General features: G+C 41.1%; 1 protein-coding gene across 2 annotated transcripts in view; it reads right to left on the bottom strand.

Moving 5' to 3' along the window:
• trip11 (thyroid hormone receptor interactor 11) overlaps positions 1 to 23,501 on the bottom strand; it is a 118,201-nt gene that overhangs the window by 80,802 nt on the left and 13,898 nt on the right. For both annotated transcript variants that reach the window (XM_073039219.1, XM_073039220.1), the window contains exons 2-3: positions 7,403 to 7,479; positions 311 to 421 (exon numbers count right to left, since the gene is read on the bottom strand). In XM_073039219.1, coding sequence (XP_072895320.1) covers positions 311 to 421; positions 7,403 to 7,479 — 188 coding nt within the window. The remainder of the gene's footprint in view (positions 1 to 310; positions 422 to 7,402; positions 7,480 to 23,501) is intronic.

Here is a 23,501-nt window from a genome sequence, read left to right as displayed (position 1 = left end):
TGTGCTGTGCCTGTTTTGAATGCTGTTTTATTCAGCTATATTCATGTATGGTTGAATGACAATTAAACTTGAATTCGATTTGATAATTCACATAATCAAATAGCCTGCCTGTACTCATAGCTGACAGATACAAAACTATTACACAGGCAGAGTCCTGGAGATGGACCAGTACTCACACTGCTTACATATAACTTTTCAAAAGAAAACCTTAATATACAGAAAATAGGAACATTTAAAAAGCTCAAATAACTTTATCATTAACATTGAACACAAGACCTTAAATAGAAAATACACAAAATCTTTGACCTACTTCTTTCTGCTGTAGTTGGGCTCTATAATCTGATGAGAGGTGCTTTATTTGGAGCTCTGCTGCAGTCGCTTTCTCTTCTACATCCGTGTAAAGTTTTTTCAACCGTTCATACTAAAAACAAATAACATCTTTAATACAATCAGATATGCTAAAGAATCAATATAAAATTGCAATGATTAGTGCATCAGTTTGTTCCAAAATTATAGAAGCTTTGTAAACAACCCTTGAGATTGTGTTCTGTGTTGACATCCTACTTGAAAGGGTTGAGCATCTTATTTTTACCCTTCTCCAATTCCTTGTGTGGAAGTGCTTGCCATGTGTCTCTCTGTCTTAGTGAAGGAAGCAACGCACCTGAAATATTTCATTCTAACAGTGGATCACAACCCTCAACACAACCAAAAGCCACAATCAAGCTGCACAACTGCTTTTATTGGGTTAAATTTGCTACGATACTCTAACTGGCACTGAAGTAGAGCAAAATTCAGCTCACCAGGAAATTTAATTCCAAGGTTAGCATGACACTATTACAGTTCGGGGAATCCAGAGTTCAGAGTTCAATTCCAGCACCGTTCTGTCAGGAGCCTCTGTACATGCTCCCCATGGAATGCGTGGGTTCCTATCAATACTGGAATTAAACACTTGATTAACTAATAGTTTAACTTGCACTAATTTCATTTGTTGAACTGTTGTGTTTTTCACCATGTTAGTGAAATGCTTGTTAAGCTGTTTCAGCTGTAGCTTCTTTCATGCATTGCTGGAAATGTCTAAATGCATGTACCTAATCAATAAATTCTTGTTAACAGAAGAAACTAGGTGAATTTATCCAGAACTGTCTTTCTTCCCAACGATACTGTATATATCTGATTTTCACTTAACAGATTAGATATGACAAAGTTATTTCCCTAGGACAAGAGGACACGACTTTGGGATTGAAAGACATCCTTTTAGAACTGAGATGCGGAGAAATTACTTTAGTCAGAGAGTGGTAAATCTGTGGAATTTGTTGCCACAAGCGGCTGTGGAGGCCAAGTCATTGGGTGTATTTAAGGCAGAGATAGATAGGTTCTTGATTAGCCAGGGCATCAAAGGGTATGGGGTGAAAGCAGGGGAGTGGGAATGACTGGAAGAATTGGATCAGCCGATGATTGAATGGTAGAGCAGACTCGATGGGGCGAATGGCTTACTTCTGCTCCCATATCTAATGGTCTTAATGGTCAATTAATATTGGTTAACAGACAAGATGGTGGCGCGACATAGCGCACAGAGGCCACTCCAAGAATGAATATCTGTTATCTGTAAGTAGGGGCCGTGTACAATCCTGATTTGATGGAGACGGACATGTGAAGTGCAGAGGAATATCTGGTGAAACTTTTGAAATGCCTGTTTCGCTGCTGCTGCTACTGTGCGATTGGAAAAATCTCTGGGAGGAAGGCCCCGAATCCTCGGCTTTGCCTGTTGCTTGGCAGCCAGTGCTTGGGGTCGAAGCGCTCGGCAGAGATGGTGCTCGGTGCTCGGTGTTAGAGGCTCGAAGTTTTCGAACAGACTTGGAGTTGGCTGTGGTTGGAGCTCTCAAAGTGCTGTATCAGCAAGCTGTGGCGCTGGAGGTTCATGGCAGGAAGAGTTTTTCTTCCGTCTACCGTCTGCGTGAGATGATGGGCTGTCGGGACTTTAGAGACTTTCTTTTAAACCGTGCCATGGACTGCGCTCTATCAGATTACAGTATTGCTTTGCACTGTTGAAACTATGTGTTATAATTATGTGGTCTTTGTCAGTTAGTCTTTTATCAATTATGGTATTGTCTGCACTGTTGAAACTATGTGTTAACTATAACAATATGTAATCTATGTGGTTTTGTGTAGGTCTTGTAGCTTTAGGTTTGTCTGATGGGTTTGTAGTTCCTTTCCGGGGAACATGCTAAGACAGTAGCGCGATATCGATATGCAGCAACCTCTCTGGACTCTGGATTGGGGATTACCAAACGTTATGTAGTTTTTCTTGTGTGGTCTGTTTTGTGCTTTTTCGTGATATCATTCCGGAGAACGCTGTCTCATTTTTTAACTGCACTGTATTTGTGCTTTATAAATGACAATAAACTAAATCTGAATTTTAACACAGAAGGCATTCACTGAGTCTACGGCAGCTCTCAGAGAACATCCATCAGTTGAATTTCCCCACTTATTTCCACAAACCTATTTTGTCACCTTTGCCCAGCAATTCCCCCCGTGTTTCTGCCACCCAGCTACCACAGTAGCCAATTAATATATCAACCAGAATGGTGCATGGATGTGGGAAGAACCCAGAATATATTAGAAAAGTCCAGGCATCACATACAAATTCCACATAGAAAGCACCCAAAGCCAGGATGGAATGTGGGTTACCGGAACTGTGTAGCAACAGAACAGCATTCAGCAACCGGATCTTGTGCCCTGTAACTAAATCTCCACAAATTTCCTTACCAGCCACATTGCAGGCAATTTATAATGGCCAATTAACACGCATATATTTGGGATGCAAGGGAAAACTGAAGCACGAGGAGAAAACATACAGGGTCACAGAGAAAATGTGCATACTCTCAACAGAGAGCACCTGAGATCATGATAGAGCCCAGGTCACTTGAGCAGAGGAAGAAACTAGACTAGCTGCATCACTGCTGCCCACAGGCACCTAAGTTACAATGATACTTAAACTGGCTCCTGAACATCAGTTATACTTCTGCCTCAGATATACCCTGAGTCTTAATGGTTCAAATCTCACCAAGGCAGGACTGGATTGAAATTCAGTTTGTAGTCAACTAGAATTAGAGATCTTATGTTAAGGGGAAAAGGTGAAATGTTTAACTGAATTGACTTTATTTTTTTTAAATGCTTCACACATATATAAAGAGTAAAAATCTTATACGTTACGTGTCCATCTGAATGTGCCATGTGCAATCATAGTAATTTATAACAACTAATAATAAATAGAGCAGTCAATGTAATATGGAGTACACTCAAATCAGCGTGAGTTCTTCAGTCTGATGGCCTAGTGGAAGCCTGTTGGTCCTGGCTTTTATGCTGTGGTACTGCTTGCCAGATGGTAGCAGCTGGAATAGATTGCGGATGGGGTGACTCAGGTCTCCAATGATCCTACGGGCCCTTTTTACACACCTGTCCTTGTAAATGTCCTGAATCATGGGAAGTTCACAACTACAGATGCATTGGGCTGTCTGCACCACTGCAGACTCCTGCGATTAAGGGAGGTACAGTTCCCATAACAGGCAGTGATGCAGCCAGTCAGGATGCTCTCAATTGTACCCCTGTAGGAAGTTCTTAGGACTTGGGAGCCCATACCAAACTTCCTCAACCGTCGGAGGTGAAAGAGGCGCTGTTGTGCCTTTTTCACCACACAGCTGGTGTGTACAGACCACGTGAGATCCTCGGTGATGTGAATGCCGAGGAACTTACAGCTGTTTTCCCTCTCGACCCCAGATCCATTGATGTCAATAGGGGTTAGCCCGTCTCCATTCTTCCTGTAATCCACAACCAGCTCTTTTGTTTTTGCGACTTTGAGGGAGAGGTTGTTTTCCTGACACCATTGTGTCAGAGAGAAGGGGAACATGAAGAGGATCTTCTTCACTCAGAGGGTAGTGAGTGTGGAATGAGTTGTCAGTGGAAGTAGTTAATCCGGGTTCAATTTCAACACTTAAGAGAAATTTGGATAGGTACATGGATGGGAGGGGTATGGAGGGCTACGGTCCGGGTGCACGTCGATGGGACTAGGCAGATTAATAGTTCGGCACAGACTAGGTGGGCCAAGCGGCCTGTTTCTATGCTGTAGTGTGGTATGACTTTGTAATTTGTAATTTAAAACTCTGATACAGTAACAAAGATTCTGTACAGGAAGGAAATCTGCACCCCTACAATATGATTTGTCAATGATTTGGATAATGGAATTGATGACTTTGTGGCAAAATTTGTGGATGATACAAAAATAGGTGAAGGAAAGTGCCGAGGAAGCAATGCGATTGCTGCAGGACTTAGATAAATTGGAAGAATGGACAAAAAAAGGGGCAGATGGAATACAGTGTTGGGAAATGTATGATAATGTATTTTGGTAAAAGGAACAATTGTGCGGACTATTATCTACATGGGGAGAAGATACAAACAGAGGTGTAGAGGGACTTTGGAGTTCTCGTGCAAGACTCACAGAAGGTTAATTTACAGGTTGAGTCTGTGATAAAGAAGGCAAATGCAAAGTTGGTATTTATTTCAAGGGGAATAGAATATAAAAGCAAGGAGATAATGCTTGCTTTATAAGACACTAGTCAGGCCACACCTGGAGTATTGTCAACAGTTTTTGGCCCCATATCTCAGAAAGGGGAGAGAGTTCAGAGGAGTTTCAGGAAAATGATTCTGGAATGAAGGGGCTAACATATGAGGAGTGTGTGGCAGCTTTGGACCTGTACTCACTGGGATTTAGAAGAATGCAGGGGGATCTCATTGAAACCTACTGAATATTGAAAGGACTAGATAGGGTGGATGTGGTGAGGATGCTTCCTAAGGTGGGGGTATCCAGAACCAGAGTGCACAGCCTCAGAATTAGAAGAGAGACCTTCTAGAACAGAGCTAAGGAGGACATTTTTTTAGCCAGAGAGTAGCAAATCTGTGGAATGCTCTGCCACAGAGTGTGATGGAGGTCAAGTCTGTGGGTATATTTAAGGTGGAATTTGATCGTTTCCTGATCAGTCAGGACATCAAAGGATATGGCAAGAAGGCAGGTGTATGGGGTTGAGTGGGATCCGGGATCAGCCGTGATGGAATAGCAGAGCAGTCTCGATGGTTTGAATGGCCTAATTCTGCTCCCATGTCTTATGATCTTATGGACTCGTATCTGGCAACAAGGGTCTTCAGGCTCACAGCAATGTGGTCCCTCACTCAGTTGTACCACAGCCATTATGCTTATGCAGAGAAAAAAATAAAAATCAAATTGACCTAAGCTCCACACTTCAGGTACTGTGAAGTTGCACGCTACTCTGGTTTCGTTCCCCATCCCAAGGAGACATTGATAAATTCACTGAGTACTATAAATTGCTGCTTCATATAGGAGAACTGTGGTGGATAAAGAGGGTGCTGTTGGTGAGTGCATTATAGAGGTAACAGGAGAAAAGGTGAGAGAATAGAACTGAATAATGTGAATGATTTGAGAACCTGTACGTCCTCCCCCCTGTAGCAAGAGAAAAATAAAGATTACCATTGCTGTGTTTCCCACCCAGCAACATTTCTGGGGATTACCACTGACTGGAAATTCAACTAGACTCGCCCCATAATTATTGCAACTGCAAGGGCAGCTCAGGTATTAGGTAACTGCAGCATGTACCTGCTCTCCAGACATCGCAAAGCAAGTTCACCAACTACAGGCTATTGTTGACAAGTCAAGTCAAGTCCTTTTTATTGTCATTTCAACCATAACTGTTGGTTCAGTACACAGTAAAAACGAGACAACATTTTTCAGGACCATGGTGCTACATGAAACAGTACAAAAACTACATTGAATTATGTAAAACAACATAAAAACTACACTAGACAAAGACCTACCCAGGACTACATAAAGTGAACAAAACAGTGCAGGCATTACAATAAATAATAAACAGGACAATAGGGCAGTAAGGTGTCAGTCCAGACTCTGGGTATTGAGGAGTCTGATGGCTTGGGGAAAGAAACTGTTACATGGTCTGGTCGTGAGAGTCCAAATGCTCCGGTGCCTTTTCCCAGATGGCAGGAGAGAGAAGAGTTTGTATGAGGGATGCGTGGGGTCCTTCATAATGCTGTTTGCTTTGCGGATGCAGCATGTAGTGTAAATGTCTGTAATGGTGGGAAGTGAGACCCCGATGATCTTCTCAGCTGACCTCACTATCCGCTACAGGGTCTTGCGATCCGATATGGTGCAATTTCCAAACCAGGCGGTGAAGCAGCTGTTCAGGATGCTCTCAATGCGCTTTATTGAAGTGCAACACCATTCAGGTCAAAGCAGCTTGTAAGATTGGTACTCTCTCCTACCATTAGCATACAGTGACTACATTATATAGCCAAAATGCATTGCAGTTACTATCCTAGCCCTCGTGAGAACACCTTCTAAATCCATGACTTCTGTTACTGAGGTAAGGAGAGTAGATGCATGGGGATATCAGAATCCGCACGTTCCCCTTCAAGAGGCACACCATCCTGACTTGAAAATATGGCACTGTGCCATTTAGTCCTAGAAATTGCTACTCAATAGCAATGCAAAAGAATTGTCCATCACAAGGGCACTATGATGAGTAATTAATGCTGGCCTTACCACCAACAGCTTAATCCTAAAAATTAATGTATTAAATAAACATAACATCCATTCTTGCATCTCATGGGCAATTAGTGCTAAGACAATAGCAGCCGAGCATAATGCGCAACCTGAAACAAGACTATCAGTCTTTGAAAACAGTTGCAACTCCATTTAGCACATGTACAAGGAGCGCTGTCACAGGAAAGCAGCATCCAGCATCAAGAATGCCCACCATCTTTGCCATTCTCTCTTCTCAGTGTTGCCATCAGGAAGGAAGCACAGGAGCCCAAGGTCCCATACCACCAGGTTCAGGAATGGTCATTTTCCTAACTGTCAGGCTCTTGAACCACAGCGGATAACTTCACACACTCCAATACTGAACTAGTTTCACAACCTATGGACTTACTTTCAAGGATCTACAATTCATGTTCTCAATATTTATTACTTATTTATTATCATTTTGTTTTTTTCTCTTTTTGTGGTTGCACAGTTAGTTGTCTTCTGCACATTGGTTGTCTGTCCGTCTTTGTTGTGTGCGGTTTCCCCTTGATTCTATTGTGTTTCTTTGTAGTTACTGTGATTGTCCACGAGAAAATGAATCTGAGGGTAGCATATGGTGAAGAATGCATTTTAATAATAAATTTAGTCTGAACTTTGAACTTCATACCATAAAAATGTGAGTTGTCAATTCCTTTAACAAATTAGGCAAACTGGTCACCATTTGAAAAATATTCCATAGCAATGCCTCAAAGTCTCTAGTTAAATGCCTGTAACATGAAGGTATCACATACCAACCTCTGATTTCTGTGCAGTGTAGGCTGTTTCAATGTCCTTCAGTTTGGAATTGGATGCATGCAGTTCACTAGTAGCATCTGAAATTCAAGCAAAACATAGCAATGAGTGCACATTTTCACAACACAGGACCAATGGCAACTTCCATTTATATGGTGCTCTTAAATGCAAAACTAAAGCTGTTCAAAGAGGTGAGTTGATAAGGTGCACCACAGTAGCATAGCAATTAGTGTGATGCTATTACAGCTCAGGGCATCAGACTTCAATTCCAGTGACCTCTGTAAGCAGTTTGTATGTCCTCCTTGTAAACACACGAGTTTCCTCCTACGGTCCAAAGATGTAGCCATTACTAGGTTAATCGCTCATTGTAAATTTTTCTGTCATTAGGCTAGGGTTTAAATGGGTGGTTTGCTGGGTAGAGTGGCTCATTGTACTGAAATGGCCTGTTCTATACTGTATCTCTAAATAAAAAGAAATTAATAATGGCCATCTTAAGACGAAAAAGGTGACCAATCACCCATTGACTCTTATTACAAAGTCTTTTTATTGCATTGGGGAGGAAATGTAATGATGCTGCAGATTCAAAATCTTGAATAATTTTACTCTGTTAATCTGTTATTTGACCATGTAGAAATCCCTATGCTGCAACATCAAGCTCACCAAGTGATATCTGTTGTGCTCCCTTTCCATTCATTGGGGCCCAATTTCTTGTGTTCACTTTAAACTTACTGCTTCAATGGAAAATGTATTATAATTGTCTGTAATATACACTAAAAGCGAATTAAAATGTGTTGATTGTACCATCCAATAGTCCAGAAAATCTGCCAGTTTAGCACTCTAGTTCAAAGCATGACAAATCGTTAAGTTTTAATGTAGAGAATTTTTTTAATGCAGTCAGCTCCTTTTCCTGATCCATATATCTCTAAAAATTCTCCAAGTGCTTGGAGCGTATGAAGGCTTCACAAATACAAGAGTACAAACTGTACATTCACATTAAGAGTCATAAAATCATTAAGTCTGCAGTACAAGAAAAGCTGACCCACTGTAATGGTTCCCATTAGAGTATCAGGAGACAGATCCCTCAATTTAATTGCCCACTACTTTAAATATTTATCCACAATCTCCTTAAAAGTTACTGATTCTTGCTGCAATGACCACCGATGGGAAGTACTTCATCCTCATAAATCATCTAATTAAGAACTTCAGGCTCAGCAGCTATGCTCAATTGTTACCAACTTTCCAGCCATTAAAATTGTTCTAGCCTTTACAACATCAAAATTCTCATAAATCCTAATAGCATCTATTAATTTCCCTCTAGCCTGTTCTCTACTCAAGTGGAAATAATCCCAGTATTTCAAGTCTTTTCTTGTAAATGATTTCCCATACTCACTTTCGAGCAGGCAAGTTGTGTTGGTTTTGAATCCTGAAAATTCACAATGATCTATAAAAAATAAAAATTCTTGACAATAGGCATTGCCTTTTATTTACCCTCCTTTGGAACCCCATGATGAGTGTATTGTCCATGATGACAATTTAAACTAATACCATTTTCCTGCACATGGTTTATATCTCTCTAGCAGGGGTTCCCCACCTGGGGTCCATGGACCCCTTGCTTAATGGTATTGGTCCATGGCATAAAAAAGGTTGGGAATCCCTGCTCTATCCCCTGCCAGTTCATATATCTCTTAAATGCTAATAATATCTGTAGAGTGGTTTTGGATCCCATGTGCCTTAATCTTCTGAACAGCCACCACCAGGGATTGTGTCAAGTGCTTTACTAAAGTCCATGTTGACAGCATCTACTGATCACTTAACCAGAGCGGATTGTAGGCTTCCACAAATAAAATGAATTGAGGTGTTTTATGTTTAAGAAAATCTGTAACAACTCATTTACTGTACTCCAAACACTGAACACAAAAATGGCGGTAAAAGAACTTTATGTAATATGTCATCGTGTCAGACCAGCCACTTAAAGTCAACCCCAACTCAATGTCGGTGGTTGTGAGTTATGTAAGTTTCCAGCAATTACATTAGCCTACAGAATAACTTTACTCAACTTCACTCACCCCATCACTGAAATGTACCCACAAACTATGGATTCACTTTCAATGACTCTTCATCTTATTTCTCAATATTCGTTGCTTACTTATTTTGTTTTTTTTATTTTACTTGCAGTGTTGTCTTTTGCACATTGGTTGTTTCGTTGAAGCTTCTCATTGATTCTATTGTGTTTCTTTGTATATACTGTGAATGCTCGTAAGAAAATGAATCTCAAGGTAGTATATGGTCACATACATACATTTGGATAATAAATTTACTTTGAACTTCATTCATCTTCATCACCTCCTCAAAAACATAGTTCTTTACAAAGCATAACAGTCTCCCCACAGAAAACCAGGCTGGCTGGTAGCTCCATAATTGTTCCTACGGTCCAAGAATTTTCCCCAATAAATTCCCTGCCAATGATGAAAGGCTCACCAACCTGCAACTCCCTAGTTTGTCTCTATTGCCCTTTTCAAACAAAGGAATAACACCAGCTATTGTCTAGTCCTCTGTGACTTCACCTATAAAGAACTCTGTTCAGTCCGTAACAATCTCCTCTCTGGCCTCTTTCAATAGCCTGAGAAAGCTCTCATCAGAACCAGGGGAATCATCTCACCACTGACCATCTCACCACTTAAGCCACCTGGTAACTCTTGTTGAGGCAAATCGTGTTATACCTTCCTAGCCCAGTATTCTAACATTTAGCCATTAATTACCACCTTCTGCTCAAACGGATTCCAAAAATCCTCCATCAGAAATTCACTACAATCAAATTACACGATGTTTCTGCCCTGATTATGCTGATACAAACTGATCAAACATATTCAATTACATTCTGGAATGTCTGAGTCATTCTATATTCGCTCTTTTGCGAACTGTCTGTCGATCTCACTTCAATATCATGACCATTGTTTGTAATGCACAATTATCTATTAGAATGCAATCTTGACACAAGCACTTATTGTTAAGTTATTGTTGTATTTAATGTATTCTTGCACTATATGAGCTATTGGCCCAGTTCATGCATTGAACAGGAATAAAGACATACGACATGACAGCAAAAGAGCTGGACATTAACTTCAAAAAAGGAGGAAGTGCACATACTTGAATGCTGTTGAGATAGAGAGGGTTAAGACCTTCAAGCTTCTGGGAGTGAATGTTACCTATAGCCTCTCCTTGTCCAAACATAAAGCATATAGATTTCACAGCCAAGAAAACTCACCAATGACTCTACTTCTTCAGAAGGCTAAAGAAATTTAGCATGTTTTCATTGCCCTTTACCAGTTTTTAATCAATGCATCATAAAAAACATTCTATTTGGATGCTTCACAGCTTGGTATGGAAAGTGTGAGCACATCATATAAACTACTCTCCCCTGTACGGGCTATCAATCATCCTGCTGCTTCAGTAAAGCAGCCAGCAAAACCAAATTCCTCTGACCGTGGGCACTGTCTCTTCTCCCCTCTCCCATCAGGCAGAAGATACAAGAGACTGAAAGCATGTATCACCAGGCTTGAGGACAGCTTCTACTCTCCTGTTAACTAGACTATTTAATGTTCCACTAGTATAAAAAGAAGATAGACTTTTGACCTCACAAACTACTTTTCTTTGATCTTCCACCTTCTTGTCTACCTGCACTGGGCTTTCTCTTTAGCTGTTACATTTCATTCTGCATTGTTATTGTTTTACCTCAACGCACTGTGCAATCATTTGGACTATTAGAATAATATGGGTGACAGGGTGGAGATACGTCTCTACCAAAGGAAGTGTAAGGTGCTCCTTCTGTCTGCTATCCTGCAGGTCACCCTTGGATGAGGTGTAGCATCTGCTTAGCCTCCCCCTACCCCCACCAGGGTCACATGAAACAGGTGACCACTACAGCAAGTGGCAAATCGTCGTATGAGCAGCTGGTGCACATCCCGGTTATGCAACCACCGAGACCAGGTAGACAACTTCTGAAGAGTATTGATAATGGCTGGGGGGTGAGGGGGGGACTGATCTTGTAAAGACATTGCCCAGAAGGTGGTAATGGCAAACCACTTCTGTACAAAAATTTGCCAAGAGCAACCGTGGTCACAGAAAGACCATTATCATCTATGTCATACAACACAGCACATAACAAACAAACAAATAACATGCAAAACAAGTTTTTCACTGTACCTTGGCAATTGTTCCAATAATAAACCAATATCAATTACAAGGAACCTGCAATAATCCACTGTGTTCTAACTAGTATTGATTCTTCAAACATCACCAAAGCCAGATCAGCCACGATTTACTGAATGGTGGAGCAGGTACAATAGGTCTAATCTTACTATTTCTCATGCTCTTATATCCTTAATTACCTGTTGATTACAACACACATGGAGAATAACTTGGTTGTTCTGATGCCCTATATTACAAAAAGTGACTAAGATCCTATAATTGACTATAAAACACTTCAGAATAAGCAAACACCACAAAATCTACAATACAAGTACAAATCCTTCTTCCCCCTTTTGTATATGAAATAATTTAAACTACAGCCTGGTTCTTCTACCAGAGAGATCAGAGTATGCCACAAATACAGCATGCAGATTTATACTATGTACTAAATCTGTTGGGAAAATGGCAATTTGGAAATATATCAGAAGCAAAGTGGTATCGTGTAACTGAGATTCCTCAGCTAAATACTAAACTTTAGGACTCAAACTCCCTAAAGTCTAAGTATCTAATCTTGTAAATACTTCAAAGCAGCACTGAAACACAGCTTCACTGAAAGTGGGAAAGTGGGAAATTCTTTCAGGCAAGAGAATGAGTCACAAACTCATCCTTATGCCCAGGTGGTCTTTCAAGATCTCATAACTATGCTTCAATAAAAGCTGGGAGTTACCCTGGTGTCCCTATCAACATTTTCCTCTTCAAAGTGTCTCTTCATGTATCTGAGGAACCTCACTGAATAAAAAAAAAGAATGCTACAGTTCCCCATAGAACAAATGCATACAGTTTAAAAGCAACAAAATGCTGGAGGAACTCAGCAGGACAGGAAAAGAGTAAACACTCGGCATTTCGGGCTGAGGTCTTCCTTAGAAGGTTGGCGTCATTCAATGTCTGTAGTGAGATGCTGAAGATGTTCTATAGGTCAGTTGTGGAGAGCGCCCTCTTCTTTGTGGTGGCATGTTGGGGAGGAAGCATTAAGAAGAGGGACGCCTCACGTCTTAATAAGCTGGTAAGGAAGGCGGGCTCTGTCGTGGGCAAAGTACTGGAGAGGATAACATCGGTAGCTGAGCGAAGGGCGCTGAGTAGGCTACGGTCAATTATGGATAACTCTGAACATCCTCTACATAGCACCATCCAGAGACAGAGAAGCAGTTTCAGCGACAGATTACTATCGATGCAATGCTCCTCAGACAGGATGAAGAGGTCAATACTCCCCAATGCCATTAGGCTTTACAATTCTACCGCCAGGACTTAAGAACTTTTTAAAAGCTATTATTAATGCTTTTTGAGATAGTGATTTAGATGCATATCATATTTTTTTTTACTGAGTTAAGTATTGTATGTAATTAGTTTTGCTACAACAACTGTATGGGACATTGGAAAAAAATTGAATTTCCCCATGGGGATGAATAAAGTATCTATCTATCTATCTATCTATCTATCTTTATCAAGGCCTCCATTGATGCTGCCTGACCTGCTGAGTTCCTCCAGCATTTTGCACATGTTGTTTTGGATTTCCAGCACCTGCAGATGTTCTCATGTTCATGCAGTCTAAAATTTTTCCACTTGCTGTAAACTAACCTGCAACATCTTGCCCATTAGCAGCTAATGTAAACATCAGTTATGTAAACCTACTAGAAAAGCAACTGGGGTGTGGGCAGAGGAGGACAAGCCTTTACATTACTGAACTATTCTGTCTCACTTCCATGCATCATGCAGTGATGTGATATTCTTGATGTTTGCCTTTGCGAACCAGTATCACATGGATGAATGAAGCTGGTTAAAGTTGGTTCTTAACAGAAGCCAAAACTCAACCAGATAATTCAATCTGGGTATGGTTCAATAGCTATTTGAAATGGATATGAACTTTTAAATACTTGCATTTCTACGCCACTTCACTATGCCCCTCAGGACATCTTGAAGTCCTGAATACACAAACCATCCTTTGTTGTGTAAATTGTGATTTTCAGACAAAAACACCTTTAATTGTTTGGAAATTGATCCAGTGTTAGTTATTTCTAAAGTTTTAATTGCCTGCGATGTGAGCCAGACTTTCTTACTTGTTACTGCCGACTTGATCAAAATACGTTTTAAAAATGTTTTTTTTGCAGAGTTGAATCTAAACATAAGCCATGTTTCATTAAAATGAATCTTCACACCCATATCATTTGTTTGTCATGTGAGTGTTAGTGAACGGCATGTAAAGTCCAGTGGCTGTTTTTAAATTTATTTATTTCAGAAATATAGCTACAGCGTGGAATAGACCCTCCAACCCAACGAGCTGCACCACCCAGCAACCCACCTAGCCTAATCGTAGACAACTTACAATGACCAATTAACCAGTACACCTTTAGACTGTGGAACGAAACCAGAGCACCTGGAGGAAACCCACGCAGTCACAGGGAGAATGTACAAATTCCATATAGAGGATGCCGGAACTGAAGTCCGAACTCCGATGCCTAATCTCCAATAGCTAGTTGTTAATCACACGTGAACACTCCACGTTGGCAAGTATCTTTAGCTATCAGTTTTCATAACTCTAGTATTAGTCATGCTGACTATTCTGTCCAGAGTAAACACTATTTCACACTGTATCAGTTGATGTCTTGTGCACTAAGACTATGACGTGAACAGATATGACTGAATATTTTCCATATACAGTGGCATGCAAAAGTTTGAGCACCCCTGGTCAAAATTTCTGTTACTGTGAATAGTTAAGTGAGTAGAAGATGAACTGATCTCCAGAAGTCATAAAGTCAAAGATGAAACATTCTTTTCAACATTTTAAGCAAGATTAGTGTATTATTTTTGTTTTGTACAATTTTAGAGTGAAAAAAGGAAAGGAGCACCATGCAAAAGTTTGGGCACCCCAAGCGATTTGAGCTCTCACCCAAGGTCCCAGACCTTAATTAGCTTGTTAGGGCTATGGCTTGTTTCATTAGGAAAGGCCAAGTGATGCAAATTTCAAAGCTTTATAAATACCCTGACTCCTCAAACCTTGTCTCAACAATCAGCAGCCATGGGCTCCTCTAAGCAGCTACCTAGCACTCTGAAAATTAAAATAAATGATGCCCACAAAACAGGAGAATGCTATAAGAAGATAGCATAGCGTTTTCAGGTAGCTGTTTCCTCAGTTTGTAATGTAATTAAGAAATGGCAGTTAACAGGAACGGTGAAAACTTCCCGAGACAACTGCTCGTAGGATTGCTAGAAAGGCAAATCAAAACCCCCATTTGACTGCAAAGACCTTCAGGAAGATTTAGCAAACTCTGGAGTGGTGGTGCACTGTTCTACTGTGCAGCGACACCTGCACAAATATTACCTTCATGGAAGGGTCATCAGAAGAAAACCTTTCCTGCGTCCTCACCACAGAATTCAGCATCAGAAGTTTGCAAAGGAACATCTAAACAAGCCTGATACATTTTGGAAACAAGTGCTGTGGACAGATGAAGCTAAAATAGAACTTTTTGGCTGCAATGAGCAAAGGTATGTTTGGAGAAAAAAAGGGTGCAGAATTTCATGAAAAGAACACTTCTCCAACCATTAAGCACAGGGGTGGATCGATCATGCTTTGAGCTTGTGTTGCAGCCAGTGGCTCGGGGAACATTTCACTGCACGAGGGAAGAATGAATTCAATTAAATACCAGCAAATTCTGGAAGCAAACATCACATCATCTGTAAAAAAGCTGAAAATGAAAAGAGGATGGCTTCTACAACAGGATAATGATCCTAAGCACACCTCAAAATCCACAATGGACTACCTCAAGAGACACAAGCTGAAGGTTTTGCCATGGCCCTCACAGTCCCCCAACCTAAACATCATCGAAAACCTGTGGATAGACTTCAAAAGAGCAGTGCATGCAAGACGGCCCAAGAATCTCACAGAACTAAAAGCCTTTTGCAAGGAAGAATGGGTGAAAATCCCCCAAACAAGAATTGAAAGACTCTTAGCTGGCTACAGAAAGCGTTTACAAGCTGTGATGCTTGCCAAAGGGAGTGTTACTAAGTACTGACCATGCAGGGTGCCCAAACTTTTGCTTCAGGCCCTTTTCCTTTTTTGTTATTTTGAAACTGTAAAAGATGGAAATAAAAAAGAAATCTTGCTTAAAATATTAAATAAATCTTTAACTTTATGCCTTTTGGAAATCAGGTCATCTTTTACTTGCTTAGCTATTCACAGTAACAGAAATTTTGACCAGGGTGCCCAAACTTTTGCATGCCACTGTAATTATACTCACTGAAGGCATGAAACTTGATTGAACTCTAATTGAGTTCTAGATTACCTTCAAAAATGTTTTCTGGAGAGTGTTATATGAATTGTGGGACTGTTTTAACTTTGCCACCACAAAATGGGAAGTTCATTTTAAATCTTCCATTTATATGGGCAACATATGGAAGCTTCGACTTCCAGTCAAGATGGCGCTAACATACAACGCTCCCGCGGTCTACATCATCTAGATAGCCCATGAAAATATCTATTTTACTTCTTTTACATCTATTTTTCACCTAAAATGTGTTTCTGGAACTGTCAGGGCCTGCAATTTACAGTCTGGAGATCATTTGAGTGACGCAGCAGTTTGCTGTCTTGAAGATTCCGGGAAGTGAGTGCATACTCGGACAGCCTCGAGGTGAAGAAACCTCGAGATGGTGCGAGTCATTGTTCAATCCATTTCACCAATTAAAGCCTCGAGGAAGATTGAGACATCCAGGTGAAGAGTTCGGTGCTGACCTCCTTCCTTCTGATCGCTGCCAAGATGGGAGTCTGTGGGCAGCCTATCGCTGTGGCAGGTGGGTAGGCCTCTGCGCTCATATGGTGTCTCTCTCTCTCTCTCTCTCTGTTGCCAAAAGTAGTTCATACCGTGGTTGTGTTGGGATTTGGACTATTGCATTTATGGGCTGTAGACTTTCTCAGACTTGTGTGATTTTTACCCATTTCAAGATAGACCTAAAACTTTAAATGCAAGTGATGAGTGATTCTTTTTGACCGAAATGGGCCAAGAATATTGACCCAAAACCCCCTCATCTGCACAACAAAACAATTTCTATGTTCTAAATAATTCCAGCTGCTTCCTCCAAGGATCTGAACTGAAGACATAAACCTAGTACACCAGGAATGGGTTTGCACAATTTCAAGCACATTGCAGATATACTGAATTCAGTCAAAAAGAATCACTCATCACTTGCATTTAAAGTTTTAGGTCTATCTTGATAGACTTTAAAACAAATTACAATGAAATGATTACCAACAGCTCCTTTTCATCTTGCTGTCTAGGACTACTGAGAATGGCATACCTCAGAAACAGCAAAATCAATACGGAAATGACCAAGTGAAGGGGCAAGGGACGCAAGACCTTAGGGACTCCCAATTCCAGATTTTTCCTCGGGGTTTACTCCTTACCCATGAGAGGGTATAGCGGCAAGGCAGCAGAGGTTTGAGATCAGAGTTTTCCTTCTCCTATATGATCTGCCCGAAAACCAAAATTGGCAAGCATCTAAAAATGAGTGAAGAGTAAACCATTTCCATTAACGGAGTGGTTAAGAACTAGATTTATGATGATTACAAGAAATAAAAATATTGGGAGGGTAAACCATTTCAAGCAATAAGTTATATTGTACTGAAACGTAGATGCAGATCCCAAGCATCTTATTTTCACTATGGAGGTCCAGTCCCTATACACCTCCATCCCCCACCAGGAAGGCCTCAAAGCTCTCTGGACATCAGACCCAACCAGTTCCCCTCCACCACCACTCTCATCTGTCTGGTGGAACTTGTCCTCACTCTCAATAATTTATCCTTTGGCTCTTCCCACTTCCTTCAAACAATAGGTGTGGCCATGGGTACTCACGTGGATCCCAACTAGGTCTACCTTTTTGTCAGCTACATGGAATACACTATTTTCCAAGGCTACACTGGTGTCACTCCCCAACTTTTCCTACTCTACATCAATGACTGCATTGGTGCTGCTTCCTGCACCCATGCAGAGGTCATCAACTTCATCAACATTGCCTCCAACTTCCACCCTGCCCTCAAATTTACCTGGTCCATTTCCAACACCTCCCTCCCCTTTCTTGATCTCTCTGTCTCCAAATCTGGAGACTGCTCATCTACAGATGTCTATTATAAACCCACTGACTCACAGCTACCTACCTGGACTATACCTCTTTCCACCCTGTTACTACCCCATTACTTGTAAAAATGCCATCTACATCTCTCAATTCCTCCATCTCCACCACATCTGCTCTCCAGAATGAAGATGTCTTCCTTCTTCAAAGGAATAAGCTTCCCTTACTCCACCATCAACGCTGCCCTCAACCACATCTCTTCCATTTTGCACACATCCACCTTCATCCCATTCTCCCGCCACCCCACCAGGGATAGGGTTCCCCTTGTCCTCACCTACCACCCCACCCGCTATTGCTTCCAGCACCTAATTCTCCATAACTTCCACCATCTCCAACCTAACTCCAAGCATATCTTTCCCTCCCCCCTCCAACTCCCAAAACTTTCAGCTTTTTTGAGGGATCACTCCTTACACAACTCCCTTGTCCATTCGTTCTGCCCCACTGATCTCCTTTCTGGCGCCTATCCTTGTAGGCGGAACAAGTGCTACACCTGCCTGAACAGCTTCTCCCTCACTACCATTGAAAAACCCAAAGAGCCCTTCCAGTGAGGAAACACTTCACCCGAGTCTGTTCAGGTCATCTACTATATCTGGTGCTCTTGGTGTGGCCTCCTGTATATCAATGAGACCCGACATAGATTGGGAGAGCACTTTGCCAAGCACCTACGCTCCATCTGCCAGAAAATGTGGGCTCTCCCAATGACCACTCATTTTACTTCTACTTCCTGTTCTCATTCTGACATATCAGTCCATGGTCTCGTCTACTGTCACGATGAGGCCACACTCAGGTTGGAAGAGCAACATCTCATATTCCGTCTGGGTAGCCTCCAATCTGATGGCATGAACATAGATTTCTCGAACTTCCAGTAATGCCCCCACCCCTTCACCATTCCCTATTCCCATTTCTCTCTCTCACATTATCTCCTTACCTGCCCATCAATTCCCTCTAGCACTCCTCCCCCTATTCTTTCTTCCATGGCCTTCTGTTCTCTCCTATCAGATTCCCCCTTCTCCAGCCAATCAAGTTCCCAGCTCTTTACTTCACCCTCCCCCACTACGGTTTCAACTTGTGTTTCTTCCCGTCCTCCCCCACATTCTAACTCTCACTCCCCATCCTTTTTTCTCCAGTCCTGATGAAGGTCTTGGCCCGAAATGTCGGCTGTATTCTTTTCCATAGAAGCTGTCTGGCCTGCTGAGTTCCTCCAACATTTTGTGTGTGTTGCAGCTTGAAGTGTGGCTTTCAGATTTGGATGGGATATTTAAGGAAGAAAGAATTGCAAAACTTCAGACAAAGAACTAGGAATGGGAGACAGTAGATGATTTTTGCAGAGATCTGGGATTAGTCATATATAGCACAGAAATGGGCCTTTCTTCTCAGCACAGCCATGCTGACCTTCTATCCTATCTACAGTAATCACATTTGCCTGTATTAGGTACATATTCTTCTATGTCTTGCCTATTCAAATGTCTGTATTCAAATATCTGTAAATGCCCCTTAAACGTACTGACTGTAACTGATTCCACCTCCTCCTCTGGAACAGCATTTCAGATATCAACCGTACTCATTTAAAAAAAACAACCCCTCACAAGTCCTTTAAAATGTTCCTTCTCACAGTGTTTCTGATATGAACTAAATGGCTTCCTACCGGCTGCAGAGGTTTCTTCTCAATTAGATATAGAGTCATAAAGTACATCACAGAAACAGGCCCTTTGGCCTGTGTTGTCCACACCAAACTATTTAAGCTGCCTACTCCCATTGACCTGCACCACAACCATAGCCCTCTATATTCCTACTATCCAAACTTTGAGCTTGCATGCACTTATGCTGGCAGCTCATTCCTCACTCTGAGTGAAGAAGTTTCCCCTCATGTTCCCCTTAAACTTTTCATCCTTCATCCTTAACCCATGACCTCTGGTTGTAATCCCACCCAACCTCATGAAAAAAGCCTGCTCTCATTTACCTTATCTATACCCCTCATAATTTAATACCCTATCTATACCTCTCATATACCTCTATCAAATCTCCCCCTCAATCTTCTATGTTCTAAGGAATAAAGTTCTGATCTATTCAATCTTTCCTTGTAACTCAGGTCCTCCAGATCCAGCAACGTCCTTGAATTTTTTTTCTGTACTTTTTCAACCTCATTTACATCTTTTCTGTAGTAGGTTACCAAAACTACACATAACGCATCAATGAATGTCTTATACAACTTCAACATAACATTCCATTTCTTGTATTCAATACTTTGATTCATGAAAGCCAATATGCCAAAAGCTTTCTTTACGGCCCTATCTATCTTGTGATGCCATTTTCAATGAATTTATGGACTTGTATTCCCAGATCCCTTTGTTCTACTGCATTCCTCAGTGCCCTACCATTCACTGTGTAAGACCTACTCTGGTTGGTCCCACCAGAGTGCAACACCTCACACTTGTCTTCATTAAGTTCCATTTGTCATTTTTCAGCTCATTTTTCCAACTGGTCCAGATCCCTCTGCAAGCCACGATAGTCTTTCTCGCTGTCCACTTCACACCCACTCTTTGAGTCATCCACAAATTTGCTGATCCAGTTAACCACATTATCATCCAGATCACTGATACAGATGACAAACAACAATGGACCCAACATCAATCCCTGCAGCACTCCACTAGTAACAGGTCTCCAGTCACAGAGGTAACCATCTACTGCCACTCTCTGCCTTCTCCCACAATGCCAATGTCTAATCCAATTTACTACCTCATCTTGAATGCTGAGCGACTGAACATTGTCAAATACCTTGCTAAAGTCCATGTAGACAACATCCACTACCTTGTCTTCATCCACTTTCCTGGTAACTTTCTTGAAGAACTCTACAAGATTGGTTAGACATAACCTACCACACATGATCCCATGCTGACTATCCTTAATCAGTCCATGTCTATCCAACTTATATATCCAATCCCTTAAAATACCTTCCAATAACTTTCCCACAACTGATGTCATCAGGTTCACCAGCCAATAATTCCCTGGTTTAATTTTGGAGCCTTTTTTAAACAGTGGAAGAACATTGGCTATCCTCCAATCCTCTGGTACGTCATCCTTTGCTAAGGATGTTTTAAATATCTCTGCTAGGGCACAGGCAATTTCTGCACTTGCCTCCCACAGGGTCCGAGGGAACACCTTTTCAGGCCCCAGGGATTTATCCACCCTAATTTGACTCAGGACAGCAAATAGCCCCTCCTCTGCAATCTGTATAGGGTTGATGCCACTTTTCGTCACTCCTACAGACTCTGTCTGTCTCCTGAGTAAATACAGATTTCCCCCATCTCTTTTGGCTTCACACTTGGATTACCATTCTCATCTTCTAGAGGACCAATTTTGTCCCTTGCAATCCTTTTGCTCTTAACATATCTGTAGAATCCCTTAGGATTCTCCTTCACCTTATCTGCTAGGGCAACCTCATGCCTTTGTTTAGACCTGACTTAAGTGTTCTCTTGCATTTCTTATACTGCATTAGTATGTCATTTGTTCCTACCTGTCTATACCTGCTTTGCACCATTTTTTTTTACCTTAACCAGGGCCTCAATATCTCTTGAAAACCAGGTTCCCTATTTCTGTTATCTTAACCTTTTATTCTGACAGGCATATACAAGCTTTATACTCTCAAAATTTTAATCACCAAAAGCCTCCCACTTACCAAGTACACCCTTGCCAGAAACAGCCTGTCCCGGTCTACACTTTTCTGTTAACATCAAAATTGGTCTTTCTTCAATTTAGAATCTCAGCCTGCAAACCAGACCTATCTCTTTGCATACTTACTTCAAAACTAATGGCATTGTGATCACTAGATGCAAATTGTTCCCCTACACAAACTTCAGTCACCTGCCCTGTCTCATTCCCTAATAGCAGATCAAGTATCACACACTCTCTCATTGGGACTTCCATGTACTGATTAAGAAAACTTTCCCGAACACATTTGAGACACTCTATCCCATCTAGTCCTTTTATAGTATGGGAGTCCCAGTCAATATGTGGAAAGTTAAAATCACCTACTAGAACAACCTTATGTTTCTTGCAACACTGATCTCTCTGCAAATTTGTTCCTCTAAGTCCCTCGGACTATTGGATGGTCTGCAATATAGCCCCATTAACACAATCATATCTGTCTTATTTCCCAGTTCCATCCTTACGAATTCTCCAGTCTATTCTGACTGAGCACCATCATGACACTATCCCTGACTAGTAATGCCACCCCTCCTTCTTTAATCCCTTTTGCTCTGTCACATCTAAAACAATGGAACCCCAGAATACTGAGCTGCCAGTCCTGCCCCTCCTGCAACCAAGTCTCACTAATAGCTACAATATCATAATTCCAGGTGCTGATCCATGCCTTGGCCTCATCTGCTTTTCCTATGATACTTCTTGCATTTGCATTTTGCAATCTTGCAACTCACTTAAGCCTAAATCCATGAGCTTAAATTTTCTTAATGAGCTGCTCTATTGCACACCTCTTAAAAACCCACAGGTCACAGCAACTGTTTCCCAAAAGAAAGAATCAAATTTTTTCCCACAGATAATTAGCCCTTCGTTAGTCCATAGGTCCAATGACTGTTAATTTCTCCCAGTTCACCATTTTTAAACCATCATCACTGATGTTAAACTGACTAGCTTGCAATTACCAGGTTTAATTGTTCTTTTTTTGAACGGGGGTTTCAGCAGTGGCTAATCATGGGGCCATCCCTATACTTAAACTTACAGCCAGCAAATTACTAAAAGGATTGGTAAATGGAAAAAATTAAGAGTTCCATCTGATCTGGAGGGAAATATCTTCAACGTGTTAGAAGTATGACATTTCACAATGCTACTGATACACAGTTAGGGTAAAAGAGTCTGCTGAGGCTCGAGAAGTGTCAAAGCTGAAAATGTTTGTAAATGGCTGTTTGCAATAAATCTATCAACAAATACATTCAAAAACTTATATAGTTCTACCGTGGAGAGCATTCTAACAAGCTGCATCACTGTCTGGTATGGAGGGGCTACTGCACAGGACCGAAAGAAGCTGTAGAAGGTTGTAAATCTAGTCGGCTCCATCTTGGGCACTAACCTACAAAGAACCCAGGACATCTTCAGGGAGCAGTATCTCAGAAAAGCAGCATCCACTATTAAGGACCTCCAGCACCCAGGGCATGCCCTTTTCTCACTGTTACCATCAGGTAAGAGGTACAGAAACCTGAAAGCACATACTCAGCAATTAAGGGATAGCTTCTTCCCCTCTGCCATCCAATTCCTGAATGGACATTGAAGCTTTGGACACTAACTCACTTATTTTTTAAATATACAGTTTTTCTGTTTTTGCACGTTTTGTTTAATCTATTCAATATATATAATTTACTGACTTATTTATTATGTTTTATTTTATTTATTATTTTTTTCTCTCTGCTGGATTATGTATTGCATTGAACTGCTGCAGCTAAATTAACAAATTTCACGTCACATGCCGGTGATAAAATTGATTCTGATTCCTGCATGGTAATCTGAATTTAAATAAACGTAACTAAAAAATATCACAAATCACATTGCAACAATAAACAATTCACTTCCCTTATTCACAGATTAATGCAAATTTAACATGTTATCATTTTTAAAGGCTTCAGTTGAATTTAAAGAAACCGCACAAAATGCTGGAGGAACTCAGTCGACATTTCAGGTCAAAATGTGTGAATAAGGGAAGTGATTTGTTTATTATTGTAATGTGATT

The sequence above is a fragment of the Hemitrygon akajei genome, chromosome 3, assembly GCF_048418815.1.
Source record: "Hemitrygon akajei chromosome 3, sHemAka1.3, whole genome shotgun sequence".
Classification (NCBI taxonomy): domain Eukaryota; kingdom Metazoa; phylum Chordata; class Chondrichthyes; order Myliobatiformes; family Dasyatidae; genus Hemitrygon; species Hemitrygon akajei.
This window is presented reverse-complemented; position numbering and strand designations above follow the sequence as displayed.